Genomic DNA, 21,235 nt, shown 5'->3' with positions numbered 1-21,235 from the left:
CCTGGGAAACGGGGCCACCGGGTGACCGTCACATGTTTCCGTTGCCAGAAACCCGGGCATTACGCCAATGACCCGGAATGCCCCATGGCCCCCCAAGTCCCCCCGACGAGACAGATAGCCAACGTAGCCCTGGGGGAGGAGGTTGAGGAGGTCGAGGAGTGGGAACCCGCAGCGATGGCCCTAGTATCCCTGGGAGATAGGGAAATGATCCCTGGTAGCCTCCTCCCCTCCAACACCCAGAAATATGGACAGCTCGTCAAAATCAATGGCCACCAGGTAGAGGCCCTACGGGACACCGGGGCCAGTATCACCGGTGTCCTCCGGCACCTAGTCCCCGAAGAGCAGATCCTCCCCAACGTCTTTTGCCCCGTAATATCCGCAGACAATAGAGAGAGTATGTGTCAGGTAGCCCTAGTGCCATTTGAATGGGGGGGGTGATAGGTAAACTCAGGGTGGCCGTAAGAACCTCTCAGCCGGTCGACTGCCTTTTAGGGAACGACCTAGAGAGTTCCCCCTGGAAGCACGTAGAGCGTAAGGCCCACCTAGGAATGATGGGACTCCCCGAGTGGGTGTGCGCCACCACCCGATCTATGTCCGCCCGACTCACTCCCCAGGGAGGAGTCGTAAGCACCCCGATCGAGGAAACCAGAACAGTCCCCGCCGAGGGTCCTCCCGTCCCCCCGTCAGAAGGGTCCGTAGCTAGCTCCGATCCCGCACCAGTCCCCGAGTTAGGAGATCTACCCGAATTGGCCCCATGGCGCCATGAGGGTGGGCCCACCCGGGAAGAATTTTGCAGGGAGCAAGCCACTTGTCCTTCCCTGGTCGGGCTGCGGCGCCAGGCCGAGGGCCAAGCCGCAGGTGACCAGACTGGGACGCACCGAATCTATTTGGAGAATAGCATCCTGTACAGTGAGCAAAAGTCGGTGGAGCTGGGATCCGGACGGGTACTGGTGGTACCCCTCCGCTTCCGAGATTTCCTCCTGGGCCTAGCCCACGACGTCCCCCTCGCCGGCCACCTGGGACAGGACAAGACCTACAGCCGTCTTGTGACCCATTTTTATTGGCCTAGAATGAGAGCAGCGGTAGAGGCCCATTGCAAGTCCTGCCCCACGTGCCAGGCTAGTGGGAAAAGTGGGGGGAAGCTCAAGGCTCCCCTCCAACCCTTCCCGGTCGTCAGTACCCCCTTCGAGCGAGTCGGCATCGACATCGTGGGGCCACTGGACCCCCCTACCTCCCAAGGTCACCGTTTCATCTTGGTCCTAGTGGACCACGCCACCCGCTATCCGGAGGCCATTCCCCTGCGCACCATTACGGCCCCTGTGGTGGGCCGGGCCCGGATGGGGATCTTTTCCCGGGTAGGGTTTCCCCGCGAGGTCGTGAGCGATCGCGGCACTAATTTTATCTCGAGGTATATGACGTCCCTGTGGCAACAATGTGGAGTGTCCTATAAGTTCACCACCCCGTACCATCCCCAAGGGAACGGCCTAGTAGAGAGGTTTAATAGGACTTTGAAGGGGATGATCGCTGGCCTAGAAGAGCCCCTCCGGCGTAAGTGGGACGTCCTGCTCCCTTGCCTCTTGTTCGCGTACCGAGAAGTCCCCCAGAAATCCCTGGGATTCAGCCCGTTTGAATTACTCTATGGGCACCCCGTCCGAGGTCCCCTCAGTTTGGTTAAGGAAGAGTGGGAGGCGGCACCCCAGACCACCCCCCGAGATGTGTTCCAATATGTCCTGGCCCTCCGGAACCAGACAAGGAGATTCAGAGAACTGGCCGAGGCCAACCTGGAGGCGAGTCAAGAAGAGATGAAACGCTGGTACGACCAGAATGCCACTCTGGTCGAGTTCCAGCCAGGCCAGCAGGTGTGGGTCATGGCCCCCGTGAAGCCTGGCGCCCTCCAGGACCGTTGGACTGGGCCTTACAAAGTGGTTGAGCGGAAGAGTCCAGTCACATACTTGGTGGATGTCCAGTCGCCTCGGGATCCCCTCCGGGTCCTACACGTGAACCGCCTCAAGCCTCACTTTGTGCGGACAGAACTGAGCCTCCTGCTGGCCACCGATGACGGGGCCGAAGATGAGTCGGACCCCCTCCCGGACCTCCTGTGTGTCAAGGAGCAGGATGGCTCCGTGGAGGGAGTGAACCTCTCCCCAGCCCTCACTGCCCAGCAACAAGCGGACTGCCGCCAGCTCCTAAGACAATTTGCCGACCTCTTCTCTCTGACCCCCCGGGTCACCAGCTGGTGTGTCCACGACGTGGACACCGGGGACAGCCCGCCGGTGAGACACCGAGCCTACCGGGTCCCTGACCGGGTCCGGTCCTGCATTCAAGAGGAGGTCTCGAAGATGCTGACCCTGGGGGTGATCGAGCCCTCTGACAGTCCCTGGCCCAGCCCCGTGGTCCTGGTCCCGAAGGCAGCGGCCCCTGGTGTCGCCCCCGAGCTTCGATTCTGCGTGGATTACCGGGGGCTCAACGACGTTACCCGAGCCGATGCCCACCCCATCCCACGAGCGGACGAACTTATTGACCGGCTAGGGGCAGCCCGGTTCCTCAGCACTTTCGACCTCACCTGCGGATACTGGCAGATTGCGCTCACCGAAAGGGCCAAGGAGCGGTCCGCCTTCTCCACCCCCGACGGGCACTACCGCTTCCGCGTAATGCCCTTCGGAATGAAAAATGCCCCGGCCACTTTCCAGCGACTGGTGAATCGGGTCCTGGCCGGGTTGGAACAATTCAGCGCGGCGTATCTGGACGACATCGCTGTCTTCAGCTCAGAATGGAGTGAGCACCTCCAGCACCTCCGGAGGGTGCTAACCGCCCTGCGCCAGGCAGGCCTCACAGTAAAAGCCAGCAAGTGCCAGATCGGGCAAGGATCCGTAGTCTACCTGGGGCACCAGGTCGGGAGCGGCCAGGTCGCCCCTCTACAGCCAAAGATCGACGCCATCCTGGCCTGGGAACCACCCACCACCCAGACGGACGTCCGAGCCTTCCTGGGACTCACAGGCTACTACCGAAGGTTCATTCGGGGGTATGGCAGCCTTGTCGGCCCTCTCACCGAACTCACATCTAAAAGACAGCCCAAGAAGGTGCAGTGGACGGCTGCCTGCCAGGAAGCTTTCGAGGCTCTAAAAAAGGCCATGTGCACTGCCCCCGTCCTCCAGGCTCCCGACTATGCCAAGGAGTTCATAGTCCAGACCGATGCCTCCGAGCATGGCATTGGGGCCGTTCTGTCCCAAGTGAATGATCAAGGCCTAGACCAGCCCGTCGCCTTCCTCAGTCGGCGGCTGTTGCCCCGAGAGCAGAGGTGGAGCACCATCGAGCGCGAAGCCTTTGCCGTGGTCTGGGCACTCAAAAAGCTACGACCCTACCTGTTCGGCACCCATTTCAGAGTCCAAACTGACCATCGGCCCTTGCGATGGCTCATGCAGATGCGAGGAGAAAACCCCAAGCTACTGCGGTGGTCAATCTCCCTCCAGGGGATGGATTTCACCGTAGAACACCGCCCTGGTACGGACCACGCCAACGCTGACGGCCTCTCCCGGTTCTTCCGCCTCAGCGAAGAGAACCCCCCAAGCTGATGGGCAGTTCTCTCCGGCTTTCAGCTGGGGGGGACGCGTGTTGGACCCGGCCTCCTAGAATGGCCCTCCGTGCCTCCGCACCACCGCAACCTGGTACCCGCAGCCCAAACACACGGCCTAGTCGATCCTTCCTACCAGAACACCCGCGCCCGACCCGGGCATCCCCGTCCATGGCCTCTCTCCTTTCGGCCACCCCGGGCCCGCGTGCCCACTTCATGCACCAAGATGGCCGCCCGGCCCCAGCGCGACCCCGAGCTAGAGGCGCCACTCCGGCTGGAGGACATCACGCTTCCAGGGGATGAGAGAGGGAGGAGCAGTTTCTGTCGCACCTCTGAACCCCCCTGGGACGATGGGTTTCGATCGGCCCTCCGGCCTCCCTGCGGGCTGGCTCCGTGCCTGCTGGGTGTCTGGGACTCCTCCCGGCCCGGCCCTGAAAGGATCAAAAGACACTGGCAGGAAATCCCGACAAGCGACCCCCAGGTGACAAGACCCCTGCCTGCACAGACTCCGGACATCAAAGAAGGGTCGACCTATAACAAGGGGTGCTCTGGGTCTGTCCGGCAGATTCGACGCTGGAACAACGAGAGCCTGCCGACGTGGTCGCGGCTCCTGGAACCGAACCCACCTGAGCCTGCTGAGTGACTCGCGGCCCCTGGAAGATCGTAACAACTCCGAACTGGTACCTGAGCCTGCTGAGTGACTCGCGGCTCCTTGAAGATCGTAACACCTCCGAACTTGCACCTGAGCCTGCTGAGGGACTCGTGGCTCCCTGAAGATCGTAACACCTCCGAACTTGTACCTGAGCCTGCTGATTGACTCGCGGCTCCCGGAAGATCGTAAGACCTCCGAACTTGTGCCCAAGCCTGCTGAGTGACTCGCGGCTCCACCAACTCTCACGGTCCCGCCGGACCCCAACTACAGCAACGTATCCCCCAGCTCGAGGATTGTGAGCTGTGCGCCGGATACATCCCTGCTCTGAACCTTTACCAGAGACTGTCCCGCTACCCCCCTACCTCTCCGAGACTCTTGAGCCCATGCTCACCTTGTACATATTTGCAGTGAAACTTACTTGATAAAGATTGTTTTCTGAGAAAACCCGGTGTGGTCACTCTGTGTCGTGGGGTGCTAGAAGTACGATCCTAGCTGCGAGATTCCTCCCCCTGGGGAGTCTCCCGCCAGTGCCCGGCTACGATACTACGAGGGTGGGTCTCAGGGTAGTCAGGACCCCTTCCGGGCTCCTCTGAGGTCGCCGTCTAACAATACCATTACTAATATGACGCTTACTCGCCAACCTTTTTCTGTTAGGAGACTTCAACCTCTGGGCAGAAGGAGATTCATCCCCCGCTTATAAGGAACTGGTGAACTCCTTGGTCCCCAGCAACAGGTACAAGGCCCTACACACAAAGGAACCCTCAACCTCATTTTCTCACCGGAAGGTCTACTATCAGTTAGGGAAGTTACCCCTCTGTGTTGGACTTATCACTCATTGATTACCTTTCATCTACATGTGGGCAAGAAGGAACAATAATGCTATATTTGTCCAGTAAACAGGCAGTCACAATTGCAGTGACCTTCCAGTTAAAAGGGACTTGATTTGAATGGTGCAGCAGCTGCAGTGGCACTGGGTCTCTAAACTCCTAATATTGCTTTATCCTACTACTAAACAGGCAGTCACAATTCCAGTTACTTTGAAGTTAAAACGGGCTTGATTTAAGTTATCTTGCAGGCAACATGGTCATTATTTGACTGGTATCGCAGATGCAGTGCCACCAGGTCAAAAGTTGTCAGAACTCCTCTAAACACCTAACATTGCTATATTTTACAACTAAACAGGCAGTCACAAGTGCAGGTATCAATCGAGCAATGGGGTCATGATTTCAGTAGTGCAGCAGGTGTAGTGTCACCAGGGCCAAAAGCTTTAGGGACCCCCCTAAATGCAGAATATTGCTAAATGTTACTACTAAACAGGCAGTCACAAGTGCAGTTATCTAGCAGGCACTAGGGCCATGATTTCAGTGGTGCAGCAAGTGCAGTGACACCTGGGTCCAAAGCTCTAGGAACCCCTCTAAACACCAGATATTGTAATATTTTACTAACAAACAGGCAGTCACGAGTGCAGCTTACCTTACAGGCAATAGGGTCATGATATTGAATGGTTCAGCAGGTGCAGTGACACCAGTCCCAAAAGTTGTCAGAACACCTCTAAACACATAATATTGGTATTCCATCAATTAATTCTATAATTCCCCTCAATCATTTCATTTTTAGGTCACGGCTGGAGAAAGCAGCGCGCATGCGCTGCTCTCGGCATCCGAGAGCTTCTTGTAATTAATACAGATTCCTAAGCTCTTGGAGACAGAGTTGAAGCCCCGCCCATCTTTGTAATTTGCTAGCATCAGCTTAGATGTAAAACGCTGCCTTTTGATTGTAAAGGAGGCTTCTTAGTCCCTCCTTGTTACCGCCTTGTCTCCTTTTGGCTCCACCCACTGGGATTTGATCTTTTGCCGGCAGCAGTACACACACTCCTTCATTAGTCGGAGTGCACTCTTTTCTTCACATTCGGATCCCCCTAAGAGTGCCGGCGCCACCTGCGCTCCTTGTAGTCAGTCTCCTCTCTGGCTGCCGCTGCAGCTCTATGTCATTTCCACCTACTTTACTTACTGCTCCCATCACAGGGACATCTCTGTCCGTTCTACTTACGATTTGACATGAATTCGCGTTCGTGACCATCAGTCAAAAAAATTGAGGATTCTCTGTCGAGTAATGATCAAGCCTGGAATTGGGGTTTAATACCCCCCCCTCATTGTTTCTAGGACTCGGGTATGCAGGACTCTCAGGGAGCTGATTGGTTACTGATACTGACAACATTTCACCCTTCCTAGAAAATCGATTCCTTTGGTTTTGGGAAGCCATTGCAATTGTCATTTGAAGCGCTTCGAAGCGAGGGCCAAGGGCAGGCTGTCAATCTCCACCAGACCCCGGGGGTGTCCAACTTCAAGCGGTCACTATACCAAACACCACCCAGAGCCTGGCACTCTTTGATAGCCACCCTCCAAGACGACTGCTCTTACTGCCCACTCTCTAGCAGTCACTGCCCCTCGTGAGGCCATCACTCCAGTGGAACCCCCTGAGACTGGCACTCTCTACCAGCCCCCCTGAGACTGGCACTCTCTACCAGCCCCCCTCAGACTGGCACTCTCTACCAGACCCTCTCAGACTGTCACTCTCTACCAGCCCCCCTCCGACTGGCACTCTCTACCAACCTCTCTCAGACTGGCACTCTCTCCCAGCCCCCCTCAGACTGGCACTCTCTCCCAGCCCCACTCAGGATGTCACTCTCTACCAGCCCCCCTCAGACTGGCACTCTCTCCCAGCCCCACTCAGACTGTCACTCTCTACCAGCCCCCCTCAGACTGGCACTCTCTACCAGCCTCTCTCAGACTGGCCCTCTCTACCAGCCCCCTCAGACTGGCACTCTCTACCAGCCTCCTCAGACTGACACTCTCTACCAGCCCCCCTCAGACTGTCACTCTCTACCAGCCCCTCTCAGGCTATAACTCTTTACCAGCCCCTCTCAGACTGGCACTCTCTACCAGTCCCCCTCAGACTGGCACTCTCTACCAGCTCCTCTCAGACTGTCACTCTCAAACAACCCACCTCAGACTGGCACTCGACAACCAACCACTCTCAGACTGTCACTTTGTACCAACCCCCTCAGACTTCGGGCATCGGGGAGGAGGGGGGGGGGCCTGGGCGAGGAGGATGAGGGAAGAGAGGGACAGGAGGATGAGGAAGGAAGGAAGGACTGGGAACCCTCATGCCACGTGTGACACACTCATCCAGGTTGGCTTATTTCTTAAACAAACAGCGTATTGCATTTTGGGTCTTGTAGTTTCGGTGTTAGCACGGCTCTTTATGTGTTTATAATGTACTCTCTCAAGAAGGGCTGTTCTGAGTGCCTAGAAGCCTTTGTGTGTTTGCATGTTCAATAAACCTCACATCAGCATGACATAAACCCCCCCCCCTCCATCCCCTCCCGAATGATGCGTGCAAACCGACTGAAGGTGCCACACTCTGTATGGGACCCCACTAGAGAGCAAGCATTAAAAATGTAATAGGTCTCGCCTTTAATTAACTTAAAGGCATTTGCTTTGCTATACAATACCATTAGCAAAGCAAATGGCTTTAACTTAATAAAAGGCGAGACCTATTGCATTGTCAATGCTTGTTTTAAATGTTGCTATTACTTACCCACACTATACCACTAGTAACAACACAAAATATTGCCTTTTTATACATTTACAAGCCATAGCACTTTAACAGACTTACTGTAACTTATATTGTACAACTACTCAGCAAGCTACAACTTACAACAAAAAACAACTTATTATTAATCACATAGACAAAATCTAATGCATTTACCAATGCTTGGTATTGTTTCTTATTGGCCCATGTGCTTGCCACTTTACTTTTTCCCTGTTTCTATTGGTTGTAGCCTGTTCTCTCTTCTATTCCTCTCTTCTCCGTTTCCCGTCACCCAAGTACTCATTCCCATCCTCTTTGGTGGGTGAAACTTCTTTTCTTTTGGTTAAGGCTGCACAGCATTTACTGTTTACATTTTGTTATCTTTCCCTGGCTGCATGCATTTAAAGGATGCTTCCTGACAGAGTCTTTTATTTGAAAATGAGTGGTTGAAAAGAACGTACTTCCCTGGTCTGCCGGCCTTAGATGTGACCACACATCAGGACTTATCGCCGAGTTATCGGCACTTTAGCGCAGCAAAAGTGGCGAAAGAATTATCATCCCATTCTCAAGCTGGTGCAAACTGCCGATATCACCAGTTTTCCAGCGATAGCTTCTCACTTGGTCATTCCTGCAGTCACAACCTGACAGCATCTAGCGACTGTCATGACACGGCCTGCACGTGCGCATCATGACGAGCAAACATTTAAGCAATCACCCTTCCAATGCTCCGTTTACGATGTGGTGAAAGGATGCACTCCATGTTAAGGTATTGAGAGGAATTTTTTTCCCAGTTCTTGAAGATAGTGGACATATGATAATTTAGTATTGTCCTCCTGTTGATTTTTTAGAAACCAAGCACTTTTGAGGCCACTTGAACTTCCACTACTGCGCGATTATCATATGACGTAACCAGTCGCATCTTTACAGTTCCGTTTTTTAACAGTGACAATTCTTATACTATATGTTTAGTGTGGTGGTATACCATTGGCCCTCCCCCTTTTTTGTTTATGTTAACAGTAATTTGGAACCCTTGGATTTATCTTGGCCCTTTCGCTCTAAAGAAATATTGAAAGAAATTGAGAGGAGACAAATCTTTTAAGACGTAAGTGTCAGGCTTACTACATAGGAGCAGAACAACGTTAATTTCCAATGCCCCAATCAGAACGTTCCTGTCAGGCTAGTGATATCCTTCTCAGGTAAGTTCCAATGGGGGAAGGGGAATTGGTACAGAGAAGAGAAAACTCCAGGCTCACTGTCTGTTCTGCATCATCTTCTTCATCTTCTTCTTCTTATGAATGTTTTACAGCACTGAGAACATTAACATTATTCATTAGTAAAATCTCTAGATTCTTTTTACTTACTTTCTCAATGTTCTCTAGATCGCTAGCCTTACCAGCATATGCCTTGGAGCTACTTCTCTTCTTACTTCTTAAAATTTTATCTTATGTCTTTTAAGAAGGTTCCACTTAGTTCTCCTCTCTCTTTTCGGATTACAGGAGCCCAGACGTGACTTCTTATCTTAGCTAAAATGAGGAAACACCTTGTTTAATATTACTTCCTACTTGAAACTGGTATTTATCAACTAGAGCTTTCTACCCTCTCCTATGATACTCACAGTGAAGAAAACTATCGTGGACTGTTTATGTAACCGTTGATGTACTCCTTACTCTCGAGTTAGTTATTTATTCAGTGCTCTGGTGATCTTTTGTTACTGGCATAACGAATTGTTAAGATACACTAGAGCTCTTGTTTAGACCTAAGAGAGTAGGATTCTATGAATCAATAGTTTGGGTTGGAAATTGGGGAAGCGCGACACAGTTCCTTAATTATTGGTTAACTAGAAGTTTATGCCTTTTCTATTTGGTTATCAAGATTTATTTGAGGGAAGTGTGCCTTCAGAATATTTTCAGCTATTTAGTTTTCAGCCACCAGCGTTGTGCATGCTAGAAGTTACTGAGGTAATTTTGCAAGAAGATTAGTTTCACATGAAATTCAAACGTTATCACTGACCTTGACTCTGGAACTTTTAACCGACGAAAACTAACCCGTTTTTAGTTTTAAGATGACGCAACTACCCTGAATGACTAACGCAACGGCCAAACAGCTCCTCTCCCGTTGAAGTCTTCGGTGAAGTGCGCCGTAGAACGTTGGAGCGCACTTCACCAGAGCGAAGTTAACAGAAACAACTAGACCGCTGAACAGCGGCATATTGAAGGACGTTGGCGGCCATGTTTGAATTCCAGCGATGCCAACAACCTCGCCAGCTCAAGGGAAAATCTGTTTGAGGGTGAGTTTTGTGGGGCACCAAAGAACAAATATTAGATACAGTTTGACGAAATGGACAAAACCGACCGCGATTCCTGACAGTAAGTCTGCCTAATTGCGCTATGCTCAGCATACACGAATACTAATTAGCAGCATAACTTTGGTCTCATGACTGATGGCGCCCAATCCTGTTTTTCAAGTTGCCTTTTGCCTGTTCTCTGCCTTAGGAGCACTTAGGCCCACCTCTACCATTTCGACCACCCAGTCGTTGGTGGTTCACGGTAATTCAGTTGTTTGTTTGTTACACTCAGGGGCATATTCTCAAGGAATTATCGTCGAGGTATTGGCACTTTAGTGCAGCAAAAGTGGTGAAAGAATTATCTCCCCATTCTCAAGCTGGTGCAAACTACCGATATCACCAGTTTTCTAACGCTAATGATATGCAGAGTAGGCGTTCCTGGGCGAAAACACACGAAAACACCACTACGTGATATTCTCAATGACCAGTCAGATCTGCGATGCGATCCAAAAACAGGCGATAAGGCGCGTTAACAGCAGGGATTTAACACCTGCCTTTTACTGGTATTAAGCAGGACGACAACCTGCAGTTTGAAAGGGAGCCCAGCCCAGCCCAGCCCAGCCCAGCCAAACATCTGAAGATCAACAGATTCCATGGAGCCAATGATCATGCAGCTTGGAGACCCAAGAGGGCCACAACACTCACCACCACCACCCCCAGGCCCACCCCCACCCCCAGTCCCCCCCGGACTACCAATGAGGCAGCACGAAACAAGACAGCGGACCTTCCAATAATGCACCAGCCTCAGAGACTAAACGCCAGAGGATGTAATTGCCCACTACAGGCTCAAAAGGCCATCCATCCTCTGAATCCTGATCCACATTGCCCATAGGATGGCATTACCAACACAGCGGACAACCAACATCCCTCCGCAGACAAAGCTGCTGGCTTTGCTGCAACTGTTGGCCTCTGGTACCTTCCAACCAACAACTTCCAGAGTTGGAGGAGTCTCACAGCCAGCCCTATCAAACTTCCTCACACATGTCCTGGATGCATGTCCACAAAAGCAACTGCGGGCCCCTGTATCCGCACCACACGCTAGTCCCAATTCGTAGTGTTCGTGTGCAACCAACCCCAACCCCAGCTGTTGCCTGGCGCCTCTGTTCCCCAGATCCAAGATTGTGGTTGCCGAAATGGGGTTGCGCCAGATCATGAAGTCCAGTAGTCAACGGTAGTGGAAAAACAGTACTTTATTACAAAAACATAAATTAACAACACTAAAACATCAGCCAACGCGTTCCATTCCCAACGGGGGAACTTCATCAGGGCAAATTGTGGATCCAATTAACTGCATATCATCCGGGAACTCCCCAATACAATTCCATATTCCAAAAGTCTGTATTCAGAAACCTGTTGGATAAATGGTGACAATGGTCAAGCGTCTGCATGGTCACAAACGTAATCTGGTACAGTGTATTGCACTTGGAAAAACCGGAATGCTTACAGGTATGATCAATCCTGCACAAAAAGAATGCAACAGAAGTTTATGTGGTCGTAACCTTCGTAGGAAAGAAAAGGAAGGTTACGACCATATGAATTTCTGTGGCGGTCTCATTAGGCAGGATTTATTATACCTATAAGCATCACGGTTTGTATCAGCTTGATACCCCTGCACCTTCACTTTCCCCACACTGTGCAGGAACAGCTGGAGACCAAGCAAGGGAAATACGCTATAGCAGGCTTACCGCACGTATTGGGGGCAATTGACTGCACACATGTACTACTTGTGCCGCCTGCCGACACTGCACACTGGATTCTGCGCCACAGGCCCCCAGCGCACCCTGCTGCACCGCGCTGTGTAGTCATGTCTGTGCAGCCTGCTGCCTCCGACGAACACTGCGGTCCAGCTGGACTCACAATTAAAATCGAACCTTGATTGGCAGGATGGTGTATTGAGACCTACGCATCATCGCAGGCTGCACACCCGCTCAGCTCTGGTGCCACTAACTCAGTGCACCGCAAGTCATCGCCACGTGGCGGGAGGCCCGTGCTGGCCAAAGTGCCTCGGCTGCCACCAACTCTGTGCACCAAAGTCATCGCCAGGTGGCGGTAGGCCCAAGCCGGCCAAAGTGCCTCGGCTGCCACCAACTCTGTGCACTGCAAGACATGGGCCCTTTATGATTGAGTCTCGTGGTGCGGATGCCATCATCTCACCTCCGGCAGTGGGGAATGTGATGTGGTAGGGCCCTAGGCCCTCATGCATAAATAATAACCACACAGACACACCCATATAGATAGTGGAAATGGTCTCAAACACGTGCGCCCGGCCCATTTCTTGGCAGGGTCACATGTCCTGTGACGCCTGTGCTGGATGGGTGTGGAGTGGGTGTAAACCAGCCCTCAGGGAGTGGCAGTGTGGTATGCTGACAACTAGACCTGTGATCCGCAGGTCACTACAGGGAAGACCTGGGACATGTAGTGTTGTCGCCCCCGTAAGCGTAAGCAGAGTGGGCTGGCCTGGCGTATGCCAGTCCAGCGTAGGGGTCTGCACAATGACCCCAGTGCTCTGGGCGTGGTTCCGTTCTGGGCTGGCCAAGGAAGTAACTAATGCGTGTGTCTCTGTTGTAGTGTCGGCGACACCTGGACCGCAATCGGTAATGGTGCACCCTGTGACTCAAGTCCCACAACATGATCAACATGGACATGAGGGGGAATCACTGAACCTACATTCATCCATACTTCCACACTTGAAAGATCATAGACATGACACATCTGTGTGAATATTAATGTTTATTGCAGATTCAGTGGAGTGTTGCAGCTGGAGCAGTACAGGGCCATGCAAATCACACTTTACATTGTTGCCCTGTGGAAGGCCAGCCAGAGTCCTTTAGGAAATGACAGGTTCATCGGAAGAGGAAGAGTTCAGTCCGCAGTCTGATTTATGTCATTGGTAACCAAACAGAATATGGCAGTCCATGTCGAGGTCCAAGGTGAGTGTCGCAGCGTGTATCAGGGGAGAGTGGAAGGTGATGATGTAGAGGGCAGAACCAAGCAGATACAGGCCATATGGCAGAGATGAATGCTACTGTGTCCTTCTTACCACTGAGGCAGAATCTTCTGCCTCTTCATCCTCTGATGTATTGTGTGCCTCACATGTGCGTGGTGTTGTTTTGTCTGCCGCACTGTGTGGCACGGACACTTCAGGGTGCGGAGATGTGGATGGAGTGGTAGAAGCAGCATTCATCCGCACCAGGCCTTGTGGCAGAAATGCCATGATGAGGGTCTGCAGGGCATGGAAGAACCCAGCTATCTCTTGCTGGTGTGCAGCCGTGGCAGCCGTTCTTTCTGCCTGTGTCCACTCTTTGTTCTCCATGATCCTCCGCATGTGTCCCATCTCCCGGCTGACATCGCTGGAGCCACTCTGACTAGACAGATGTTCTTGTCTCAGAGTCAGGACTCCAGCGACGTCAGCCATGGATCATTGGAGAGCATGGAGTGGACTGTGGGTGTCCGTTGGGACTGTGAGTGGTCCCTGATGGGATTTAGACACCCACGTATGGCATCTAGTTTGGATGCCATGAGGTCGAACCCCACCCACACCTGTTCAGCCATCTTCTCCTGGCACCGCAACACCCGGCATAGGAAGGCCATGTGTTGTTCATGGGGCTACTGGGAGACAGCTGTGGTGGTGGGTGCTTCCTGCTGTGTGGTCTGTGCAGGGGTGGGATCTCCTTGATGCAGCTGGGCTGCCCTGCTCCTAGAGGTGTGTTGACGTAGCTGTCAATGAACTCTTGGAGGGCGTTGGAGTTGAAGGTGTGGTGGTGCTCGTCGTCATCAGTGAAGAGCTGTTGGGTCTGCTCTGCAGGAGGTGTTGATTCTCCCTCTGCAATGTGAAGGGGAGATGCAGTTTAACATTGTCTTCACACGTATGTTGACACATTGTGCATGTTAACATACAGACTGCATGACAGTGTACATTGTGACTGTTTGGGAGGAGCTGCCTATTTGATGCGGGACAGTGGACGTAAGGTTGTACTTGTACATTATCAACTCACATTTCCCTGCTATGCCAAAGGTGATTGGCCAGTTTCTACACACAAGCGGCACCAGTTGTGTCCTCTGTTCTGTTGTGAACGTGTTGCAGTTTGTACCACATCGTTGTCAATGTTGATGTGCTCTGAATGTTATGTGTTTGTGCTACATTTTGGGAGAGTCGCCCCTGCAGCTCTGATTTTGCTGCCCCTTATCCCTTTCATGGGTTGTGCCTTTGACTTCTGTGCTTTTACAGTGCTGAGATGTTGCATACTTGGGTACATTGGTCTCTTGGTGGGAGTTGGGGGTCTCTGGCATGGCTTGTCAGCAGATGTGCTGTTGACGTCAAGGGATGTTTGTGCACGTGGTTGTGTCAGAGTGTGACCTGCTCCTTTACGGAAGTGAAACCAAAGGAAATGATGGACGGAGTGTTGAACATTGCAAGCACTCACCCCCAGTCAACTGATCTGGGTTTAATCCATCACCGTTCTTTAGCCCACTCTGCCACCCCAGTTCAGACATGGCCATATGCAAATCAGTCTGACCCTGTGCCTCATGGGAACAGTCCAGCCCGAACTGCCAAGCCATGTCTTCCCTGGACCGGAAACAAGCTTCCTAGGACCGGTTTCTGGCATTTCAGCCGTCTTCAGCCAGGCTTGCTTGAATCCAGTGGCAAAGTGAGCAAGGGACTCACGTCTGAGCATACCCTGCAAACTTATGGCGAACAAAGCAAAACCAAAGGAAATGATGGACGGAGTGTTGAACATTGCAAGCACTCTCCCCCAGTCAACTGATCTGGGTTTAATCCATCACCATTCTTTAGCCCACTCTGCCACCCCAGTTCAGACATGGCCATATGCAAATCAGTCTGACCCTGTGCCTCATGGGAACAGTCCAGCCCGAACTGCCAAGCCATGTCTTCCCTGGACCGGAAACAAGCTTCCTAGGACCGGTTTCTGGCATTTCAGCCGTCTTCAGCCAGGCTTGCTTGAATCCAGTGGCAAAGTGAGCAAGGGACTCACGTCTGAGCATACCCTGCAAACTTATGGCGAACAAAGCAAAACCAAAGGAAATGATGGACGGAGTGTTGAACATTGCAAGCACTCTCCCCCAGTCAACTGATCTGGGTTTAATCCATCACCATTCTTTAGCCCACTCTGCCACCCCAGTTCAGACATGGCCATATGCAAATCAGTCTGACCCTGTGCCTCATGGGAACAGTCCAGCCCGAACTGCCAAGCCATGCCTTCCCTGGACCAGAAACAAGCTTCCTAGGACCGGTTTCTGGCATTTCAGACTGATTTGCATATGGCCATGTCTGAACTGGGGTGGCAGAGTGGGCTAAAGAACGGTGATGGATCAAACCCGGATCTGTTGACTGGGTGTGAGTGTTTGATTGGTTCTGATGCTCCGTCCATCACCACCCCCTTTTGTACCCCTTTACGGAAGTGGTCCACACACTTAGCCACCTCAGTGTCGTGGCGTGCAACATTTAATGATATATTGACTGCAGCAATCCTATTCGTCATGCAGTGTCACTTGCATTGTCAGTGTTGCTCACAGACACACAGCTTTGCTGGGTTTAGCACATGTGCATGGGTTGGTTTTGAGAATGGTGGTGTGTGGGAAAGGCCCCCTCTGGGCACATAGTCGACAGGGGCCTACTTGCTGTTTCATTGTGTGCTGCAGTATGCCAAGGGGGTCAGGGACATGATCCAGAGTCATTGTGGGTGTACACTGTGCTATACCTAATTGTGCATGTGTGCCATTGTGCCCATCTCCTCACGTCCCCCCAGTCCCTGGTCGTTACTCATCCTGTTATTGTGTCTGGTTATGTTGAGCAGTTTCTGTTCCCCCAACTCCTGCCACCGTCTCCACACTGATGACTGGGGACACCATTTCCTCCATCTCATCCAGCTCCTCCTGTGGCGCTGGACTCCCACCTCCAGTCTGCATTGCTGCCTTCTGGTTGTTGCTGAGTTTCTGCTTGGTTTTGAGCTTGGCATCATTCCAGCGCCTCTTGACCTCTTCCATTTTTCTCCTCAGAACTCTGACGGCATTCACCTTGTCCACGATGGTCTGCCATATTCCATTTTTTGTTGCCAATGACACAGTGGAGGTGACGAACATTAGTTGATGGTGTTCTATCACCTCCGTTATCAGGATCCTGTTTTGCTGCAGACTGAACCGTGTCTTCCTCTTCTTCATCTCCTTTCCCTTCCCTGACCCCGAGGTCCCAGGCTGGTCCTCCGTAGGGCTTGTGGGGTTCTGGTTGTCCTCTGTACTTGATCCGGCTACCTCCATTGTACTTTGCAGTTGTTTTGGTTTTGTTTTTGGTTTTTTTTCCTACTTTTATAGTGATTTTTCCCGCCTTACGTGTGTGAATTGCAGGCCTGGCGAAGATTATCGCAGATTTTTTTATCGCAGTTGGGACCATCACAACTTTTTTCACGTTGGGGTTTCGATTTTTATTGCCTTCCTGGTGACTTTCTTGCGGATATTTGACGCGTTATCGGGAAACTATTGCATGTTACCGCCATGTTGTGAATAGGACGTTAACACAGAGTTATTTTCCCGCGATAGACGGCGATATGAAACATTGCGTTAACAGATTTTGGCAATAATTATTGCACGTTCTTGAGAATATCCCCCTCAGTGTTGAAATGGCAATCGCAATAGACTCTAAGGTTTTTCCTTTATTAATTCTCGAGGAAGACCCCTTTGTAAGGATCAAGGTCACCTACGTATTGTTGGGTATTGAAACGTCAACATTGTAATGTTTTCATGCCAGTATGGGCAGCAGTGCTTTTTCACTGTGCCTATTTAGCACACACAATGGCAGATAGTTTGTTCATACTCAACTGTTATGCTAGGCAAGCCTTTCCTTTGTAAAAAGTATTGCTGATGTATGTATTGTCACTACCTTTCCTTTCCCATTCAACCCTCCCTTTACACACATAATTCCCATTTCTCCTCTTCCCATTTGGGGCACTTTTGTTGTACATAATTTGCAGATGTTTGCTGGATTTTGAATATTTCAATGATGTTCAATATGAATAAATAATATTGAGCAGAAGTTTACGGTGCAAGTAATTTAATGCATGTTGGTGCATAAATATTTGTGTGTTTTTAAGTTGTTCTTCTGGGTCCGCTTTGTCCTTTTGTACAATGATGTCTGGACAGTCAAGGTCTGAAACATACATTTTGATGCCAAAGAGGACCTGGTAAGGGGTCCCGCCACCCAGAGATCATTTAGGGAGACTATTAAGTGCTCTTTGTACCCCATATAGGTGATGGGTTGAGCTACTTCTTGAACCTAATACTCTAGCTTTAAAGGACTGCTCTAAGTCATGGTTCATCCTCTCCACTACCGAATTTCACTCAGGAAGATAGGGGGATGGGTAATGCACCTCTACACACAGGGTTGCCATAGAATCTCTATATGCTTTAGAACGTGAGGGGGAAAGTAGGGCCCTGGTCCGAGTGGAATGTAGTGTATGCATAAGCCCTGATAAAATCCAGGATTTGTATAGTGCAGCAAATCACCCGGGTCTCAAGGTACTGGATTGTAGGCACAGGGAGACTAAGTGGTTTGCCCCAAATCACAGGATGTTGATGCTGAGACTAGATCCTGTGTCCCACCGGCTCTGAAGTTGGCAGCTCAGGCCATTACGTCACATCCTCTCACTATCAATTATTAAAGACTTGCAAATCTTTAATAATTTTGTCCATTTAAATGCACCATTCGAATTATGAGTACCCAAATGGCCCAGATAAAGGCAGCCGAAAGGCCTGTTGGAAGTCAACAGGTGTTTCTGCGATGGGTGTGCCAGAGGACATGGGGTCTGTATGAGTGTAAGAAGTGCACTGCTCAGAGAGGTCTGTGTGTATAGGCAGTGCACAACCGACTAAGTAGAGGGCTCTGTGGCTGTGAGCAGTGCATATCTCAGTGATGTCTATGTAGGGGTGACCAGTGCACAGCTTAGTGGGGGGGTGTATGTGAGCATCACACATCTCAGTGGGTTCTGTATGGGTAGGCCCTGCACAGCTCAGTAAAGGGCTATGTGGGTGGGTAGTGCATAGCTAAATAGAGGTCACTGTGGGTGAGCAGTGTACAGCTCAGTGGGCCTATATGGGTTGGCTCTGCACAGCTCAGTAGAGCGCTGTGTGGGTGTGCAGTACACAGTTCAGTGTGGGCTGTGTGTATGAGCAATGCACAGCTCACTGCTGTTCTGTGTGGGTGGGCACCCCACTGTTCAATAGGCTGTATGAGGGGGACATTGCACAGCACATTGGTGGATGTGGGTGGGCATTGCATAGTTGAAGTGGGGGCAATGTGGGCAGGCATTGCAAAGTTCAATGGGGACCCATGTGCAGTTAGGCTGGTGAACTGACTTCTGCAACTCTGCACTCTAGTCACCTGTGAGGTCTTCATCTATTTATTCTTATTTTCAGCTCATCTGTGGAGTAATCCCTTTTCATAAATTATTATGCAGCAACAAACACAACAAAAGGATGTGTTTGGCAATTGTTGGCTGTGATTTACATAGCACAATAATCAGTGATTACCCCAGTACTTCAGGAGTACTGGGGTACCTGGGGCTTATAGTTCCCATTTGATCCAAAACTAAGCACCAAGTATACCTCTTAAGCACTTGATCCTCAGTGTAACATGGTCAAGCAGCCAGAGGTTTATTCAGGGGGATGTTGTGAGGATAGAGGCTCAGAAGTAACACACATCGAACAAGGATTCATAAATCACTGTCCAGGCATCATTTTATTCCTACTCACACCACTAAAAATACTCTACACTTTTAATAGTATGGTATTCAGTGGTACTGGAGGGGAACATTACTCACAGTAATCTAGGGAACAGTCTCCAGTGGTGTTAGGATGAAAGTGTCCCCTGCATGGTAGACTTGAGCAATCCCTTGTCTGAGTACGGAACTGTGTACAAATCTTATCTCCTGATTTTTATTTTGGCCCTTGTGTCAGTCTAAGGCACTAGGGTTGTTGCTGACAATGAAAGTTCCTAGACCTGTTCTGAGATCTGGAGGGGCCCACCAAATGTGCCATCACTGCTGGTAGTGCACTACTGCCCCTCTAATGGCAGAATGCATAAAGCAAGTATTACACCTTGCCATGATAATGAGAAATCAATGTGACCAGAACGCTTTGTCTGTGTCACTCAGGTTGAGGTCTTCTGGCCCACCTGTGTACATTTGATTGTCTGTAACCCTGTAACTGGAGGGGGATGAGCCAGACACTGAAGTGAGGGGATTACAGACACTGATAATATTGAAAAAGTCAATGTCAATGTGAATAATGATACATTCATGTATCAGAACAAAATCGCATTTCTATTATCAAATTCACCCATCATGAATTCTTCGTCAACTCCATCTCAGAAATTTGTGTCCAGGCAGGCTCTGAGAGCTAGGCTACTGATTGACAGGTCATTGGCGGAGTGGCACGTAGGTGGCAGATAAACACCCGAAAAAGAAACTCCGATCAATCCCACAGATATGTACAGCGACACCACAATGGTCCAGGGAGACTGGCACTAATAAAGCACACATGGCTGGACGGGTGCGTGCATTCTCAAACAACATAAAATCAGATGCCACAAGAAGTTAGGAAGACAAGCCAACCAGTGCACAGCACACACAGTGCACACTGCAATCAAGTGCCCCTCATGCCAGACATCTGGACACATTACCCACTGGCCCCATAGTGTCCACGCAAAGCCCATCTGCATTTGTTATCAGGGGGCCTTATTTATGATTCCACAGACAAACAGGCCACATTCTTTACCAAAAAAGGATCACCAAAACTTTTATTATGCCCCAAAAAATGTATAAAACACTGCTCAGATTAATTGTACTTTGAGACAGTCCTCAGACCCCATATCTGTAACTGTCTCCCAGCCGAAGTGTTTAATTAAACAAACTGTTCTTGTCTTTTGTTTGTTCAAGTTAAATTCATATTTGAGCAACACATTCTATGAGGCCTTTTCGTTAGCAATGAATGAGCTGTTGATTAGGGTTTCTGAGCTCTGCCAATTTGGTGGATGGTAGGGGTGATGGGTGGTATTGCAGAATCTGTTGTGAATGGTAAATAAGTCTCTGTTGAGGGCGCCCCTTTCATCTATCCCCCCTGCTTGGTGCAGAGACCTCACACTGACTCAGCTGTGGGTGTTCCAGGATGGAGACAACCCCATTGCTAACTGATGTGAAAAGCATTGTTTTGCACAAAGATTGTGTCTGGATCTCAGACTGAAGGGACATCTTGAAAGAGCCTGAAGGGAAACTCACCTGGTCAGGTAGGGACTAATGTATCCACTCCAGGAATGAGTGTTTCATCTCATGGTCACAGGGTGGAATCCTGATTTGTCTACTCAGCCTTTTTCCCTTCTGAGGTGCATACAATGAGTGGCATTGAGTTGGGTGACAATACTCTATGTTATTTCTATGCCAAGAGTCCAAAGATGGAACATGTAGTTTTGAAATACAAGTGACCCACCCCAAACCAGTTCTGTAGTTTGAGTCAGTAGATCCACATTCTCTCTCTAAATGTTGTATATAAAATTGGGCCTGAAACAACCCACTTTGTTCCAATTCAAATTCCTTTGTTACCAACAATGTGAATGCTCCACATATCTTCTAAATACTTGTATGTGTTTAACTTAACTTGATTATCACAACTTATATTGAACCTACACTGCTGCCAGAATGTAAAATGAACTATGGAAACTGACGTCCTTCTGCCTTTCTTCTGTTTTGCAGGATGGTAGAAGCACCCTGAGCAGGTAAGGTTGGTTCATTGTCCTCCTCTCAGTGTGTAAGGAGCTGGCCTGGCAGCTGTGTGGAAATCAGTACTGAACTCACACAACTTCACTCTGCTGCCAAAGCAACACTACCTCATACAATTATTATATGTAGGTAACTACATAGGTACTTTCCTGTCTTTCAAAATCTCCAAACAGTGTTAACCCCCTCCCACCACCAACTTGTTCCCACGGTCTTTGCACACTCTTTTTCATTCTAAGAAACATTAATTGAGTTCTCAAAAAAACAACTAAGACTCCTCAAACTCCTAGTCT

General features: G+C 50.4%; 1 protein-coding gene across 1 annotated transcript in view; it reads left to right on the top strand.

The window, feature by feature from the left end:
- LOC146829948 (uncharacterized) overlaps window positions 1-21,235 on the top strand; it is a 388,201-nt gene that overhangs the window by 265,997 nt on the left and 100,969 nt on the right. Inside the window, exon 5 of the mRNA XM_085604215.1 lies at window positions 20,919-20,941. Coding sequence (XP_085460341.1) covers window positions 20,919-20,941 — 23 coding nt within the window. The remainder of the gene's footprint in view (window positions 1-20,918; window positions 20,942-21,235) is intronic.

This window comes from Triturus cristatus, chromosome 5_1, assembly GCF_964204655.1.
Source record: "Triturus cristatus chromosome 5_1, aTriCri1.1, whole genome shotgun sequence".
Taxonomy (NCBI): domain Eukaryota; kingdom Metazoa; phylum Chordata; class Amphibia; order Caudata; family Salamandridae; genus Triturus; species Triturus cristatus.
Note: the sequence above shows the minus strand (reverse complement) of the source record. Positions and strands in the feature narration are given on the sequence as shown.